At 40.3% G+C, this 18,192-nt stretch overlaps 2 protein-coding genes across 2 annotated transcripts in view; one reads left to right on the forward strand and one right to left on the reverse strand.

Annotated features, from left to right (window-relative positions):
- LOC109476216 overlaps positions 1-18,192 on the reverse strand; it is an 85,662-nt gene that overhangs the window by 56,219 nt on the left and 11,251 nt on the right. Inside the window, exons 2-6 of the mRNA XM_019777099.1 lie at positions 8,043-8,616; positions 7,373-7,597; positions 6,684-6,830; positions 6,016-6,253; positions 5,178-5,329 (exon numbers count right to left, since the gene is read on the reverse strand). Coding sequence (XP_019632658.1) covers positions 5,178-5,329; positions 6,016-6,253; positions 6,684-6,830; positions 7,373-7,597; positions 8,043-8,355 — 1,075 coding nt within the window. The 5' untranslated portion in view covers positions 8,356-8,616. The remainder of the gene's footprint in view (positions 1-5,177; positions 5,330-6,015; positions 6,254-6,683; positions 6,831-7,372; positions 7,598-8,042; positions 8,617-18,192) is intronic.
- Positions 11,389-12,057, forward strand: LOC109476217. The gene has a single exon (XM_019777100.1). The coding sequence runs from the start codon at positions 11,389-11,391 to the stop codon at positions 12,055-12,057; it is 669 nt and encodes a 222-aa protein (XP_019632659.1).

Genomic DNA, 18,192 nt, shown 5'->3' on the forward strand with positions numbered 1-18,192 from the left:
TAACAGAATTATGAAAATGTTGAAACAAAAGTACAAGTTACCTACTGAATGTCAGGTAGCCTTTCCAAAGTGCTGGCAAATCAAAGTGCTCTACAACCAAGCTTCAGTCCACTTCAAGCCAACCCCTGAGAGAGAATTTTGAAATGAATGGGGGGACGGAAAAAATCAGCGCTCAGATTATAACAACAAAGACCCAGGAGGTGAAAGGCAAGAGTCGCACTAATAAAAACAGGATTTCAACTTTAGCCGGACAAGTGGGCTTGTGTGGGTTGCTATAGGGACAAAGCCAGGTGGGACACCCATGGCTGGTAGACGGGTACCCAGCAGTCAACACAACGCCAACACTTCGCTCTGGTTTCAAAATATCTGTCTGAAATTTCTCATTTTTAGTGCTGCTGGTTCTTAACTTATTTCTACTCAGGTCTAGGGGAAAAAAAGTTGCATTAATAATTTTCCTGTTTCCCGACCGACCATAGAAAAACCTGAAGACCCTAAACTTATTTTACTCAGGCCTAGGAAAAAAGTTGTGTTTCCTGTTTCCCGACCAACCCTAGAAAAACCTGAAGACCCTCTAGTAGACTTTATTTGGGGGTGGACACCTGCAAGGGACATAAAAAATAATTTTTCGAACTGATCGACCTTTTCTAGCTCCATGATCTGACACCTGCGTGATAAAAACGTTGTACAATTGGTTTCCTAACATTGACATTGAAAATACAAGTGTCCTCATACAAGTTTTACTTTATTAACGTCCTGTATTGTATACATGTAGGTTGGACCCCTATATATATATTAATTATATAGACATCACTGAAGTCTAAAAATAAGAAAAAAAAGATATCCCTACCTATACTGACCCTATTTTTTTAGGACTGAAACAGGAAACACAACATTTTTTTTCCTAGGCATCACCAATCTACTTTTTGTGATGCAACATCTACAGTAACTGGTAACTTCAACATGTCAAGAGCAAGGTTTTCTTTCAAAATATCTGTCTGAAGTTTCTAATTTTCAGTTCTACAGTTCTTAACTTAATTGCATGTCTTGGAAAACATTTCAACAAATTGAATCCACTTTTATTAAATTAATTTTGTATTTTTAACATGTCAACGGCAAGGTTTGGTTTCAAAATATTTGACCTGTCTGATTTTTAGTGCAGGTGCAGTTCTTAATGTTATTTGTGAGTCTTTGAAAATAGATCATCATTTTTGTGATGGTATTTGGTATTTTCATCATGTCAAGGGCTTGCTTTGGTGTCAAAATATTTGTCTGAATTTTGTGCCACATTATCTCTCACTCATTTAGAAAACATTTCAATAACTTTTTACGAACAGTTTTGGTTGTAAGAGTATAAGAAAATCTGATAAAATCTTAAAGTAAATTTTGCACTATTTTCTAGCTGTTAGGTAGACTAAGAAATGATGTTGATGTTTACATGAAAAGTTTTAAATTAGATTTAGGTTTCAAATCTCTGTAAAAAATTAAGTTTTAGAAGCTACTTTATGCTAACATAAATATGTCATTCATCAAATTAGCACTACTATAAGCCCCTAAAAGACTTCACAAAAACACCACAACTGCACTAAACGTTCCCCTGAAATTGAATGAAAACAAATTTGTCGTTTGCTCAGCACTTAAGAAACCCACTCCACCTTCACCTTCAAGTCTTAAACACTTGAAAATCTTAAGATGCTTAGTGAAAACATTTCAGGTTCTTTCACAAAATAAAATCAGGGAAGTCCGTCCTGAGGCCTTAGCGATTTCACCATCAAAAAAAATGTAGACCCTTCTTTTTCGAAGTTATTTCAACATTAAACATTATGCTAGGCTGAGGGGTGGCTATACACTCAAATACTGTTAAAACAAAACTAAACAGTTACTATATCAAGGCATGTTTCACCCTATGCTGAAGAAACTGGTATGGGCTTAGGAACGGTCAAATACAACAGTTACAGTACTAAGAAATACCCTGTCTGAGAGTTTCTTGAAATTCAATATACTAGAAATCAACAACGGGGGGAAAAAATGGTGTAAAAGAGTCAAACCTGTAATGCCTTTGTCTCCATCAGGCCTATTCTCCAAGCAGAAGTTGACTGGGAAAATTGTGAACTTCTTCTATGTCTATCAACCGACCCAATCAGTGGCCTATTGGCTACTGTTTTGATTGAATTAACTTTGTCACCTAGAGATTGGCTTAGAGACTACAGTAAGTCTACATCCTTTGATTCACCTTCAAGAGTGACTCAGAATCAAGAAAAGTGTTGCCAAAACAGCAGAAACGTTTAAGAGTGCTTGAGAAAAGTACAAGTAAAACAAACTCTTTGGCATCACTGTAACAACATCTCAAAAAAATCAATGCAACAACAACAACGTTACTAAAACTTTCTGCTCAAAAGGCAACAATTTTACATGTAGGTCATCATTTTTCAACCATTTTGAAACGGTCGCTCAAAACGAAAATTGACCAATATGCTTCGGTAAGGACCCCTGTCAAGCTAAAGACATTATAGAGGGATTACATGGCAAGCTGCATCTTTGCAAGCCAGGCGTTCTTGTACTGACATGTTTGCCTTGCCTTGATTAAGTAGACCACACTCCGTCAATAGAAAAGTAACAGACTGTAACATGAAACTTAAATCCCCCCCTTTTCTGTTAGATTGAGAGCGTTAAGCAACAAATATTGCATTTGCATAACTTATTGGCTAATAGATTACAACCCATGATTTAAAACTATGATTTAAAAGACGCACAGAACTCAAAAGACACCTTTTGGTTAACAGTTGTTGCCTTGGTTGAAAAGGTCGATGGTTTGAATCTTTTGCAACAGGACCTAATAGTATAATTTTACAATATAGCTATGTGCAATTAGACACAAAGGCATACATTTTATAGAAGATCATAATGTACTACAAATGTATCAGTACATTGTACAAAGTATACAAATGTATTTATTTAATTATATACTATGCAAGACAAGATTGTCATCACTATGGCTTGTGGACAAGGATGAATAGAGTAAGAAGTACAAACAGGAGTGGCACTCGTGGCTTAAGAAGATTTTGTGGATTTGTTTACCTGTCAATTAGAAGAGTGATTGAGTCCAGGAGAGAAGACTTTTGTGTAGTGTCAGAAAAGAATCTTTTGACTTGTGACCCAATAGAAGTTTGTCAATGACAAATTGTAATTGAGTGAGTGAGTGAGTGAGTGAGTGAGTGAGTGAGTGAGTGAGTGAGTGAGTGAGTGAGTGAGTGAGTGAGTGAGTGAGTGAGTGAGTGAGTGATTTTGTGTGGGTGTGTGAGTGAGCGAGCGAGTAAGTGCGTGAGTGAGTGAGTGAAATGGTGAGATACAAATTTGCAGAGAAATTTCAAAACTAAAGGATAGAGATTACAATCATACATTAGTAAGTGTGTCAAGACAAATTTTAAGAAAAACAGAAAGAAACTAGAAAGGCCAATATTTGCTTTGGAGCAAATACAGCGATGGCTTCACCACATTTTACGACATGGCAGGGAAAGAATGAGAAACATAAGGGAAAACAATGCGTTACATTGATATAACTATAATATGAAGTAACATACAACTAAGACTACAACAGTTGGCTAGCTATTCCCTACATTATTGGTTAGGATTTTTAATTGCATAATGCAAACTGTTGATTTTCAAAAAAAAAAAACGTTCATGCCCCGCATTCCAATGCTGGAGCAGGAAAGCTTGAAATACCTACCAAAACACTTGAATACAGACATACTGTCAGTATGGAAATGGTCTGTGCAGGTGTTAATCAAGTTAAATCCCAACAGCCAATCAGCAAGAAGAAGAGAGGAAAGCTGCATGCCTATTGGTTGATGCCCTGCATTCCATTGTGATGACTCATGCCAAATGTGGTTAACACTGCCCACTGACACAGTAATACATTTGCTATAATACAGCCAAAAAACTCAAATAAAACCATTCTAAAAGCCTGTATCACAAAAATTTAAAAAACGCCTAAGGGTATTTGCCCACTGTACCTCCATACCAAATTTCAGATCCTTAGGCCCCAAAATGAAGAAGCTGAATCCATTTTAAAAAATGGCAGGAGAAGAAGAAGGAGAAGGAGATGGAGAAGAAACATCAGAAAAAGCAATATGGGTTCACCACCACTTCGTGGTGTGGTGAACCCATAATTATCAGAACCTTATGATAAACAAAATACACATAACTTGTGTATACATGTATGCTTCTAAAATCCATTTTAGTGGTCTATAGTAACTCAATACTGTCACTTCAGAATCTCCATTGTATGTTCTAGTTCTGATAATATTATACATTGTATATTCATGGTAATATTGTTTTCTACCCCAATTTTTATTGTGAAAGCAACAGAAACAAAGAACAGCATTGCAATGGCCTGCCCCTCCTTTAAGCCAATTAGTTGGTGGCTAAAAACCTCGTTATCCTAAAGTGGAAAGTCACACAAAGAGGAAGTGGTTTACAGGTCCCCACAGTGACCCTACTTGACCCCTGGAATGTTAATTAAGAGTTTTTCTGAGTTACCATTGAACCATGATGTTAGTGTTCCGCTCTGGTGGGTCTAAAAGGGGTTATGAGTCATCAGAGGCTCATCAAGGGGTTGGGAAAATCGTTGTTATTACAGGTACATTGCAGGTGCAAGGCATGTACTGAGAGAGTACACATGGGGGCTTCCGGTATCCATCTTGGTGAGAAAACTTGTCAGGTGAATATCCAGACTTCTTTGAATGTTGCCTTCTGCCATGTCCTGATTGGCTGGTCAAGTCTGGTTGGTTGGTCCTGCATCAAGCTGCATACTAATTGGCTCACACAAAAAGAATGTGATGCATTCTGATTGGTCAGTCCTCTATCCAGATACTCTCTGATTGCTTGGTCCGTATCTAAGCATTTTGGTCAAGCATTTCCATGCTCCATCATATTTGGAAGTTTCCTTTTTCATCCATTCATTCATTCATTCATTCATCCATCCATCCATCCATCCATCCATCCATTCATTCCTCCACCCATTCAATTGTCCTTCATTCATTCATTTTCCACAATACTGGTATGCATTTCATAACTAACTGTCCATCATCAATTTGACAAGAAAATACAGAAAGAAACAAGACAGGAATGAGAGAATTATACAAGTAACAAGTCTTTCATTCCTTCCTTCGAGTACTTACAGTCTTTTGCAGACATGAGTTGTTCAGGTTCCAGGGGTGATACACTAATGAAGCGGGGGGTGGGCAGCAGGGGACCGTGCTCCGATGGCCAGAAGGGGCCATCCCGGGTCACAATGATGCCGTTCCTGTCCATGTAGATTCCGCTCTTTATTCTACAGGAAAAAGAAGATGATTCTGCGTCAAATTTAAAAATTTCCCATTTTAAACTTTATACCTGTCCCCAAAGGAGTGAAATGTTTTTTTGGCTTGGCCGTCTGATTGTTGGTCTGTGTTTTCATTTGCAATTTCTGTAGTTTGCCCTTGTGTCCTCAGTGCTGCTATCTAATATTTTTATCTGTGGGACAAGTTGAAAGTTCACAAACTTATCATAAGAAGTTTGGTCAAAGGGGGTGAAGTTTGCCATCTCTGATTGCCTTGTTACATGATGAACTGTACGTACCTATAAACTGAAAAAAGGTAGTGGATTATGAATATGAGGGAAAAATCTGCAATGCCATAGACAAATGCTGACAAAGTTGAATACATGTACTTCAATAGCATACTACTAGTAAGTGCATAAGCAATTGTCTAATGCCACCTCCTCACTGAATGGATCAGTCCAAAACCCACACAAATGCTGCATATCCCGACCTTACCAAGTGGTAAAAGAGGGGTGTCCCACCTTGTTTACTTTTTAGAGTTTCTGACTGTCAGTTGAAGCTGTTTGAACCAATTCCTGGTGTAACACATCTACATTTGTAGCATAACAAGCTCCCCTATTACTGAATGAATTGGTCCAATACCCACACCAATGCTGCATGTTGCGACCGTACCAAGTGGTAAAACAGGGGTGTCCCACCTTGTTAAGTGTTTTGAGTTTCCACCCGTCATTAGAAGTTGTTTGAAGCCATTCCTGGTGTAACCCTTAAACATCTCGATCCTTATTGCACGCGGAGACAGGTGTAAACTCGGCGACGGTTGATAGCACTCGGACGCTTCCTTCTCTTTCTCCTCCTCCAAAGCTTTCTTTTCTTCCTTCTTTTCCTCCGCTTCCTCTGCCAGCGCTTCTTCAATACTTCTCTCCAGTCCAAAGACACCTGAAAAAAGTACCCCATTTAGAAATGGTTTCTCCCAAGCTGATGGGATAGACTTATTCTGACCAGAAGCTTCTGGGCAAGTCCACTTGTAAAATAGGGATGTCTTCGGTTGCAAGCTGTCATGATAGAAACTGAAGGGTTAGCAGTAGTTTTGTTAATGTTGCAGTGAATAAAAGTAATATGTGGTGAAAAATAAAGGATAGTCCAAATAAAGAAAATAACTACTAGATTACATGATAAAGTATCACAAAAAAAAGCAATCCAACAGCAAAAAAAAAAGAAGAAAATCAAGAAAATTTAAGAAACTTAGGAAAATCAAACCATGCAATCCAAGAAACATTCAACTAAATAGGTATCAAAGAAATTCCTGATAGAAAGAAAATGCTTACGAAAACATAATCGAAATCATAAAACGAAAAATAAAACCGACCTGGGTACTCATCGTAATTCGATCTCTGTAAGCGTTGGAAGCGCTGTAGTGCGATATGGAGAGGTTTTCTCCGGTGCCGAGCCTTGGCGCGGATTTCTGTGGCCGCCATGTCCACCCTGCTTAACTCATCTTCTTTGTCTTCATCGTCTGAGGATGTATGTCAATCATACAGTCATGTATATCTTTTTTTTAATACATTTATTGCACATTATCATGACATGAAAACACATTTTATACAATACGTATATTCCTACATTTCTACTGGCTTTTCTGGCTAGAGTTAGCTCCCTAGGCCTTTTTAGGGGCCCCCTGTGCTGTGATTTGGACCCCTATGCTGTGATTTGGACCCCTATGCTGTGATTTGGACCCCTATGCTGTGATTTGGACCCCTATGCTGTCTTTCAACCAGCATAGGGTATGTTTTTGGGGGGAAAACCTTCATAAAACTTGCAAAAAATGAAAGTACATGTATAAGATACTTATTACAATAAGAATCTATAGCAAAGGGAAACCTTTACTTCACAAAATCTGTTCCTCAATAAGCGAGAAATAGTGTCTCTGGGGGATATGAGTTTCAAATTTTTTCACTTCAATGCGCGACTTGTGCCGCAAAAGTTGCCCTTCTGTACCTGAACCTTATGCTGTGAAAAAATCCTGGTGAGAACCCTGAAGAAGAAAACTGGCCTTACCTTTGTTTTCACCATGGTTACCGTTGTCGTGGCCACCGTCGCCGTCCTTCAGCCTGTCCTGTTCATCCTCATCAGACAGGGTTCCCCACAGGTTCTGCAGTTTTCTCCGCGCTTTCTCGTGGTTACGGCGGATACGGATGAGAGGGGGCGTGTCCAGGGCCTCCCTCACCTGCCGGTCCAGGTCTTCCTCCAGCCGATGTCTTAAAGAAACACTCCATTCCTCACCTGGAGAAGGTGTTTACACATAAGGCCATGTTGATTAGATTATATAGATGACATCCGGGCGCGCATGAATTTTCGGCCGTTTCAAACAAAAAAAAAGTTTTCAACCATGCTGTAAATCGTACAAACGGTTGCAGAATAAGAAAATATATACCGCAAGTTGCAAAAAAAATATCGGAAAATGATAACAATGTCATAGAATGCCAAAATCAAACGAAAAAGACAAAAATGTAAAGAAATGCATTTGAAGACTGTGTTTGGGAAGAGCCACATCCCATGCACACATGCACATTAAAGAACCCACCGCACTTATCGAAAAGAGTAGGGGACCTTCCGAGTGTGAGTGGTTCAAACCTTACAGTCTGGTGTTACGCAGCTTGAACTTACATGTACAAAACTGGTGTGTTACGCCGCAAGGCGGTTTACCGATTATGCGAAACAAACAAACCTTTTGAGTTCCTTAGTCCGGCTGCCTTTTCCTCTGAGAACCTCACCACTTCCTTCGAAATCTTGGGGTCAAGGTTCAGCGACAGTCTTCTCTCCAACACGCCGACCTTTTCGTTGCCCTCCGTCGGCGCCGAGTGTTCTCGCAGCGACTTCCGCGAATATTCGTCGCTCAGGAACGACGACTTCGCCGTGGAGTTCGGCTGGAAGTACAGTTGTCGTGGCGATAGACTATCGCCGAAGGGAAAGACTTCCCGACTGTCCTCATCAGACAGTCCATCTTCTACGCGTGGTCGTTGGAACATGGTCGTTGCCATGGCAATGAACCGACGATGCTGATTGGTCACGAGGTGGCAGGTCGCATGCTACTACTAGTGGAGGCAAGGATTGTCTTCCAAGCTGCAGTTCCACAGTCAGCTGATAGAGGTCTCTTCTCATCACAGATTTGTATGTAGAATTTCAACGTAGAATCCAACAGGTGGCTGTTGCTGCAGTACCTTATCTGGAAGATAGGTGGTGCTCTCTGACATGCTTCAGAATTTCCTCTAGCTGTTAATCTTGTTCCTCAATTGTCTGTCCTGTATATAAAAAATTAACCAAAGTGAGGAAAGGTTATGGATAAAAATAGACATCTCTTATAAGCAAAATGTAAAATATTCTTATATAAACTTTTTATACAACAAAATATCCTATAAATTGTTTGTTTATTTGCAAAATCATGCCCGAAGGCTAATTGCGTGTACAGTCAATTATACAGAAACAGGAGACAGGTAACAATCTGTCTGGAAGTCTAAAATATAAAGTATGAAGTCTAAAGTATGTCTAAAATATACTAGTATAATTTTTTAAAAGTACATTGTACATGTACTGGATATGTCATCCAATGAACTTCTTTCTCTCTCACTCTAACTCAATCCAGAACTTTTTTCATCGCACACATATTCAGTACCAAGAAGTTGCAACAGCCATTATAGCATTTACACATGCAATCTTTCCACCTGCAGTAATACAACAGGCCAATAGGGGGCTCTGCTGCATAGTTACAGGTGGTTGCCACAACAGTGGGTAAAACGCTGAAGCCGGCAGCTTGCCATGGTTCATTTAGCAGGCACAATAACCGCCCTACATCTAGCCTGAGTTCAGCTCGGTCAAGTTACTGAGTAACTTAGTTCATTTGGCCTGCTATGCTGCCACTCACTCCATCAGAAAATTAGATTTCCTAAAGAAAAGTGAACTTTTCCGTTTCTCTTTCCTTCCTCTTTGTAGCAATCCCATTGAAAGTTTCAAGATGTTAGTTGCATATAGATTTTACAGTTTTCTTTGCACAGTTGCAAGTAGATCATGTATCTGTATGTTACCAGGGCTCGAAATTAAAGGTGGTCCAATGGCTACTGGGACAACTAAAAAGACACTTTGGGACATTTTTGGGACAACAGAAAAATAATCAACATCAGAATGTCAGCCCTTCTTTTGTTTATCAGACACACGTCCCGGCTTTTGGATCCAGAAAAGTCCCCCCAAATTTCCTGTCTACTCTGCAATTATAGTGCGCTTGGGAGTGAACATAAGCAAAATAAAGTTGACTTAGTCATACAATACAATGTACTTCCCAAAAACAGGTTGGGACAGTTCATCCTCCTTTTGGGACAATTTATTTTTGGGACAGTGCTGGGACAATAGGAAGAAAAGTTCGAGGCCTGTGTTACATTTGGAACAAGAGTTCCACGACCTCATACCTGCTGCAGTACCATAACAAGCTGCCAGGTGGCCTCAATCTAATCATTTTGAGGTCTTTGTCAAGACATCCCAAAATAACATTAGTTTTATGAGTTATCATGCTAAACCACACACTCAGAGAAAAACATAAACCTTCTTGGATAAGTAAAAATGTTGTGATATTCCCATGTTGTTATTCAAAAACAAGTCTAATGTAAGTCAGAGTTATACTCAAACAGAAACAGCATTGTTACAACAAGGAAATACCATAATCTCCTAAAAAATGTTATGATATTCCGTGCTCTTATTTGAAAACACTTGTAGATGTGGGTCAGAGTTAAATCCTGACCAAGACGAATCCAGCATTGTAACAACAAAAGGCTTGATCTAATTTAATTCCAAACATCCTTTCCTATCGGGGCACATTGTTGGAAAGAATTCCCTTCCTGATTGAATCACAGCCCAGGGCAGAAGTTAAAAGTCCCTTTGTGTTCAGGCATTGTGCACAACTTACTTCGGATCAAATCAGGGGGGCATTTTCCTTACGGCTAAATTGGCTTTTAGTTCTTAAAAGTGTGTAGGGGGAGAGCCAAGAGAGGTAGTCAGGTCTCGAAATATATTTTTGAGAACACATTTTTGAGAACATTTTTGTGTTCAGGCATTGTGCACAACTTACTTCGGATCAAATCAGGGGGGCATTTTCCTTACCGTTAAATTGGCTTTTAGTTCTTAAAAGTGTGCAGGGGGAGAGCCAAGAGAGGTAGTCAGGTCTCGAAATACATTGTTGAGAATACGGTAATGCCTGATTTTTTTCACAGTACATTTACTTTCAGGTCTCAGAATACATTTTTGAGAATACATTAATTCCTGATTTTTTTGCGGTATATTTATTTTCGCAGTCACTTCAATCTGTACTGCGGACTTATCATCACAGTCAACAAATAATTTGCGGACTTTCTTTTTCCTGCACCTGTTGCCACTGTGAACATATAGTTCAGTGAACACCTTCATTTTTTTCAGACCATGAACTTTTGCTACAGTGAACATAAAGTGAATTACAGTAGCTGCACCAGTATACCTAACCTAAAAAAAATGAAGGCGCACAGAAAAAAAGTTGGGATACATAAAATGAAATAATTTGTGTATGCAAAACTACTAACATTGCTGCCTCTCTTTAGAGCTTGAATCTGAACTTTCTTATATAGCTGAACCAATTCCTCCTAAATTTGCTATCAAGAGTTTCCAGCATCCCCCCATGGAGACCCTCAAGAAAGACATTCTTTTCTCATCATAATTTCTTCTTTGCTACTTTGCCATTACATGACATTGTATAATTAAAAAATACAATACATCCTAACACATACCTGATACAAGAAGAACGGGAAGAGCAGCATTAAAGAAAAAACATTTTTCATAAGATTGCCGTCATAGCGTGTTTCCTGTGCACTTTTGGACAACTGTCAGAGTGGGAGATACTTACCTGTTCTGTACCTCAGGGCACACTTCTCGGACCAATACTATTTTTAGCCGTCTTTGATGACGCTGTCAGAGATGCTGCTCCCAGTATACATGAATGGAAATACGTAGACGACTTAACAATGACAGAATCAAGGCATCGCCTTGAACGTTCCATCATGCAAGAAGAGCTAGATAAGTTCGGTCAGTGGTCCAAGGACAATTACATGCTTCTGAATGGAGACAAGTGTAAGATTATGACTATTTGCTTTTTGAGGATTCCCCCTGCACCGCCGTCACTCAACATTTACGGTTCAGAACTTGAAAGTGTGGCAGTTGCATGTCTCCTGGGAGTCTGGCTCCAGGCTAACCTGAAGTGGGAAACAAACGTAACCAAGATGCTCAACAAAGCAAACGGCCGGCTGTTTCTATTAAGGAGACTGAAACACTTCAACCTCCCTGTGAATGACTTACTGCAGGTCTACAAGTCATACGTGAGACCTGTAGTAGAGTACTGTGCCCCGGTATGGCACCCAGGACTCACTAGTTCCCAGTCAGCTCGCTTGGAGAGGATACAGAAGAGGGCACTGCGCACCATCCTGAGGGGTCAGTACGTGGACTACAACTCAGCCTTGCACACTACAGGCCTACAGTCACTCAGCAGCCGACGCACGGACTTATGCCGGAAATTTGCTTCTAAGATCAACCCTGACCTCCTCCCACCGAGAGGAAGCGAGGAGCATGGCAGGAACACTAGAAATGCTAACAAACTGAGAACTGTGAAGTGTAGGACAAATAGATACCAAAACTCTACCATACCATACCTAATCCGACTGTTAAACGAATGAATAGCAATATGATTTTCAACACAACCCTTCAGAGAACTTGAAGAAGGAAAAAATTGTGACTTATGTGATGAAAGAGTTAGGCCCGCATGTATGTCGTACTGTTCGCGAAAAATATCTATGTGTATTATATATCTATTATTTTAATCATCTTTTAATCATCTGTAACGGAGACATGAATGTTTAAGCCATGACAGAACTGATTTTAAATAGGTAAATTTAATTATCGTTTTTATATTACAACTGAATGACACTTTTAAAGTACTTGTAATGGAATCTGCAATTCAGCCAGAAGGCTGCGAGAGTTTCTTTTCTAATAAACCATTCATTCATTCATTCTTTTGACGCCGTCGAAACGTGCTGTGTGGCACGCTTACATAGCTCAAGATTGCTTGCTGCTTTAGTGTCCTGTAATATTCTATCTTGATATGTTTCAGCCCAACAGTTAGCAATATTGAGCACCAAGACCTACTCTACTACAGTTAAGTCGTACAAAAGTTAGTACAAAACTGAGACCTATTAGCTTTTTGTGGTCTCCCTATAATCCACGTCCAAGCTGCTATAGCACGTTGGGCAAACACTTCTTATCCTTTGCTGTAATAACTCCCCATCAAAAGTATCATCCGTACCCTACTTAGAAAAAGTGGACTCTTCCAGGCAGCATGCAGCCTATTGGAAATAGATTGTAGCACATTCGTAGAGGGGTGGGCAGCCTATTGTTTAGTCGTACCATCCAGCGCCACTTTGTTAACCCAGTCACCTATGTCACTAGTTGACCGGAAGCTATTCTATTTTTGCATTGACCGAAAAACTTCACGCCGAGGAGTGGCAACAGCGAATAAACAAACCGTGAACAGATGTTTACAGACGTTTTTTCCTACCGTCATCTCGTGAGGGCCTTACGTCAATTCCAGCGATCATCAATCTCCTTAAAAACCCCTTTGATACCCTTCTTTCACAAAAACCCTATTGAAAATATGAAAGGGTTCTTTCTTACAGATACCTCAAAGTATTACTTTGATCTATATTGTTAATATAATTATAACATTCACAACATTTCAGAAAGAAAGAAATGTTTGTAGTAAGGATTAGTTTTCGCGGTCTTTCAGTGGACGTAATTAAAGTTAAATATTCCTTAATCCGTTCTCAAATATAAACTCCCTGACAGTGTTTTTGCATGACCAATTTGTCTGGTAAGAAACTATTAAATATACTTGGTAGCCCAAGCATTAAGGAACTTGGTCAAACAAGCGTCTTCAAAGGATCTGTTTGAATTAGAATTCTATTCCACAAGGACAGGAATCAACAGATTAGACCTCAAATTACCTTCACCTCAAAGCACTGGGTTTTAAAGGCACTCAGTGCTAGTTTTTAGCCAATTTAGGGCTTGGAAACCCAATTTTTGAGAGCCAATATTCATAATTTCTAGTCAGTTATCTACATACTGAGTTGAAACCACACTATCCCAATGTATATTGACCTCATGGAGCAAAAATTCTCAAAATTCTGACGGAAAATGGTTACTGGAAGGGCCCTGGGTTGATTTATAAGTGTACCACCCAAAAAATAAAGGACTCCTCTTGGGGCTATGTTTCTACTGAGTTTTAAATCCCAAAAGATTGAAATGCTGACTCAAATGTGACAGCAAGGTCCACTCTGCGATAGTTCTAGGAAAGAAAGTGTTCAAACACCTCAATCTGGTACTTGAAGGTATAGCAAAGATAAGAAAGTTGAAAAGTTGAAAGAAACACAGCAAAGACAAAGTTGTGAATGCTGATCAATGAAAAATGGACACATTGAAGAAAAAGTCACTGTTCAAGTTGCTACCATTAGGCCACACCAATTTAATTTCTTGGTTAACGGATTCGCCCGCTTCATTTCTTTCTGATTTGCAAAAAAAAAAAATTCAGAATCAACTGCAAAATGCTCATATTTTGCCCTGAACAGTTGAAAACAGTCCTTTTCTTCCTAGTTGTTACAGTTATTCCATCTTTCAATGCAGTGGTATCATTAAAAGTTCAAAATTCATTGTTTAAATTTTGAACCAGCCTGGTGTGTTAACTTCATGGCTCCTATCATACCATTTTGGGCCATAATAGGCCTAGGCCTGTTTTTATTTTATTTTTTTCGCCCGCCCGCTCCTTTATTTTTCTACAAAAATCCTTTAACCAAAAATTAAATTGGTGTGGCCTTAGGTTCAAGTTCAAAGCTGAGTTTGACCTGAAAGTCTAGACTCCCTGGTGCCGACAAGAAGTGCACTTGAGGGTTTTTAAAGACACAGCTACAATATCACACTTCAAGTACAACTGTGCACACTGTAACACCGCAGAGCTGGCAATGCCCCAACTCTGAATAAATGGTAACTCTTCATACATAGAATACCTGTATAAGTTTGAAAGAAAATACGTATAAGTTATAACCAACTATGAGGCTTGATTCACCATAGTAAATGAATTAAATACAACAATTTTTTGCATACAATGTACTAGTACCTGTACTGCTCTAACTGTTAATATGGTCTGAACACTGCAGTCCCAATATTATATAGTCTATTAATATTTTCCTGAGTATAAGACAGGATGCGCAGCAATATATTCATCTATAATTTTTGTGATTATGACTATGAAAGTATCTGTATCTGTATCAATGGTAGAACCGCCCTTTGATGTAACACACTAGCTTCACAGGCACGTGGCGCGGTGGCAGCTGGCTACAATACACCGAACGACTTGTTTCACCCAACCTAGTACTAGTACATTTATATACACTAAATATTGTAACCAAAACAATTATGTACAACAATGTATCTAGCATCTATCTTGTAATATACATGTAGCACTATATATTCTTACTAAAATTTATCTTACAAGTAGTGTAGACACATACCTGTACCTTACCTGTCTGCCCAGGTGAGGTGATATCTGACAGGTGTGGGAGAGTAGGCAGGTGAGGAGACAGGTGTTCCCACCTTACTGTTACACCTGAGTGTCCACTTTGAACCTTGGTCAACAGTAGGGACAAACCACGACATATTTTAGGGGGGAGTGGGTATAAAATGACAAGTACCCAGATTGGGGACAGTTTTTCGCTTTTCAGTCCTTTAAAAATGTTTTGAAAATGTTGAGTAGGATAGGTCGACATTAGAAATACCAGCACAACAAGTCCAGCCTGAAAAATGATTCCATGTACGGAGATACGTTTTCTATACTGATATCTTATTTTGAATCAAGAAGGAAAATTTACAAGGCGTACGTGCAGGAACGAAAGAGGGCCATCGAGGGTCACTTGAGTCCTCAGGCGATTGTCACTCTGGTTGTCGACTGACTGTCATAAATCAATAGAGATGTGCAATCACCTGTTCTACTGATGACAATGGTTCTTGCTACTTAAGATTTCTTTTTATTTTGGGCTCATCCACATATATACCAACATTGGGTATAGCTTACAAAATAAGTCAAGTACCTGCATGTATATTATGTTACCTGTCAGATTGTTACCTCCGTAAAAAATGGGGGTATTGTTTTTGGTCTGTTTGTGTGTGTGTGTGAGTGTGTATGTGTACATGTATGGGTATGTGCTTCTGGTCAGCATAACTTTTAAAGGCTTGAATGGATTGTGATCATATTTTGTATGTGGTTAAGTCTTTTAAAGCAAAGGTCAAGGTCAATTATGGACCCCCTGGCACCTGTCCCTGGTACTGCAGCAGAATTTCTAGGGTGTTGTATCTTTTGTCCCGCACATGCTAGGGTCTTGATACAATGTATTTTAGAGGCAGATAGCTTTTAATGTCAGGAAAAAAGGAGTGTGGCTTTAAATTTGGTCTCCTTAGCAGATTATTCTGGAACAGCAGAGGGGATGTGGTTCAATTCTTTTAAAGAGGAATAAAATTTATGGAGGTATGATATCTCCAAACTGTTGTTTGGTTGGACACAACAGAAGGTGAGAAACAAAGCCTTAAGCATAGGCCAGCACATTGGTGGTCACACTTCAGTAGGCCCTGTTCCAAGACCCGGTTTACACGACGACAAAAACCTGGCGTACGATAATGGCGTACGCACGCGATCGTACGACAATTGCGTACGACCATTTTTTCCAGCGTGTAAACCGGCCCCACCTATCGTACGCACCTATCGTACGCAATTTGCGTACGCCACCTCGAAGGCAGGCGTACGATCGTGTACGATCGCCCAGCGGGGAGTCAGGATGCCTCCCCGCCTCGTGTAAACGCGACTGATCGTACGAACGGCGTTCGCAAGCACTTCCCTGTTGCAGGAGGTCAGGGGTCATATGCAAATTCCATTCTTCTTCCCGCGCCTGTGAAAACCCACGCCGTGTTACTGATCTTTACTCTGTTTTCTCTGATCCGTTTCGGTTTTCCTTTTGTTTTTTTATCGTATTTGATTTGTTTGTTGTTTTGCTGAGCCTGTTTGCTCGCGACTGCCGCAACTGACCATGGCAGAAGTGCGCAATAGCTCTAACTGTCACATTCCCACACTGACCGATCGATCCCGCCTTGAGCTTCAATGATTGCAATGACTGCAAAAATTGCTGCCCGTTGGATCTCATGGTACCGCTCCCTGCGACGTCCAACCCTTCTTCTACGCAATGCCCGGCGACGCAAGTACATCCGCGAAAAGAAGAATAGCAACATCTGACGCATGAAGAACAGAAAAAGAGCCTGTTCTCCCGCCATTTTGAAAATAGCGCAAAGCTCGCGGCGGGTCAAATGGGGTCACGATAGTGTGGAGCGCTGCGGGAGTCCCGGCGCTGTCCGTCCCGCTCCGTGTAAACCGAAACGGACGTACGATCGCGTGCGTACGCCATCATCGTACGCCAGGTTTTTGTCGTCGTGTAAACCGGGTCCAAGTTAGTGCAGTCTGGTTGTTTCAGATGTAAATCTAAATGGGAGGGTGGGGCAGAACTAATCACCGTGACAGAAAGCATCAGTACTGTCTCCTCTGTCACTAATTGATTCAACACTTTGAGTAGACAGGATGCCAGACTCAGCTTCTATTACTAGTGCCTTATTTCAAGAGCCAACATGCCCCAAGGCAAATTTTGCAGCATTTAGTTTGCAGTTAATTCACAAGGGAGATGTTGGAACCAAGTGCATTTGCAAGGCTAAATTGTTCACGTTTCTAGTAGCCCTTTCACTGGTCAGGCCCCTAAAACCTAGATGGGCAACACTTCAAGTCAGGAGACTTGGGAACATCTTGATCCTTTTTATTTATGCCATGTGTGCTGAGATTGTATCAATTTATCAGACTAAGAACTGTCTATTCTGAGTTGGAAGCTGTGATTACTGGTTTCAATAATGATAGAAAGCTTCTACAGTAACTGGACTGATTTTCATAGTGCTAAATAGGGGTGGGTACCGGTTCAGCCAGACCGGTTTTGACCGGAACAACATTTGGGAAACGAGTCCAAAAAAACAAAATGCGAAAACCAAATAATTGAACCTGATGTACATTTCTGTACATTGCACACACATCTTAAAGATAATCTGGCCATGGCAGGTAAAGAAAATAACCCTGAATCAGATTGTTTCATTTCGTATATCAATACAATATACATTGTACAACTTGAACATGATATGTAACACACTAGTGAGTGACCTGTACTCGTGTTTCGCACTACAAGATATTGATCTTTATTATTCTCCACTCAAAAAATGTACATCAGCAGGGGGGAGTGCAAAAAGCACCCCCTCTGAATTGGGTACAAATTTTCACATTTCCCTCATTAAAAAAATTTCACACAACACATCTACTTAAAAACATATACAAAGACACATACAAGAATTATTTACAATATATACACAGTTCATGCCGATTTCTGCAGTGAGTCGTTGTACAGTCTGATCGCGCAATGCAGGAAGGACTGCTGCAGACGCTTGGTTCTTGCGTGAGGGATCGTGAAGTCGTGGCTGTTCCTCAGGGATCTGCCTGTGGCTGAGTGTCTTTGGACAGGAGCCAGGTCATGCAGTGGATGATCCGGTCTTAGCATGGCCTTGAAGAGGGTCACTGCAGCGGCTTCTCTCCTTTCCTTCAGGGAAGGCAGGTCCGGAACGGAACGCCTGCCGCCGCGTGAGATAATCCGGAGGGCGCGCCTTTTGAACTCTCTCCATGCTAGCTGCCA

This window comes from Branchiostoma belcheri, unplaced genomic scaffold (assembly GCF_001625305.1).
Source record: "Branchiostoma belcheri isolate BF01 breed outbred unplaced genomic scaffold, Haploidv18h27 scaffold37, whole genome shotgun sequence".
Lineage (NCBI taxonomy): Eukaryota > Metazoa > Chordata > Leptocardii > Amphioxiformes > Branchiostomatidae > Branchiostoma > Branchiostoma belcheri.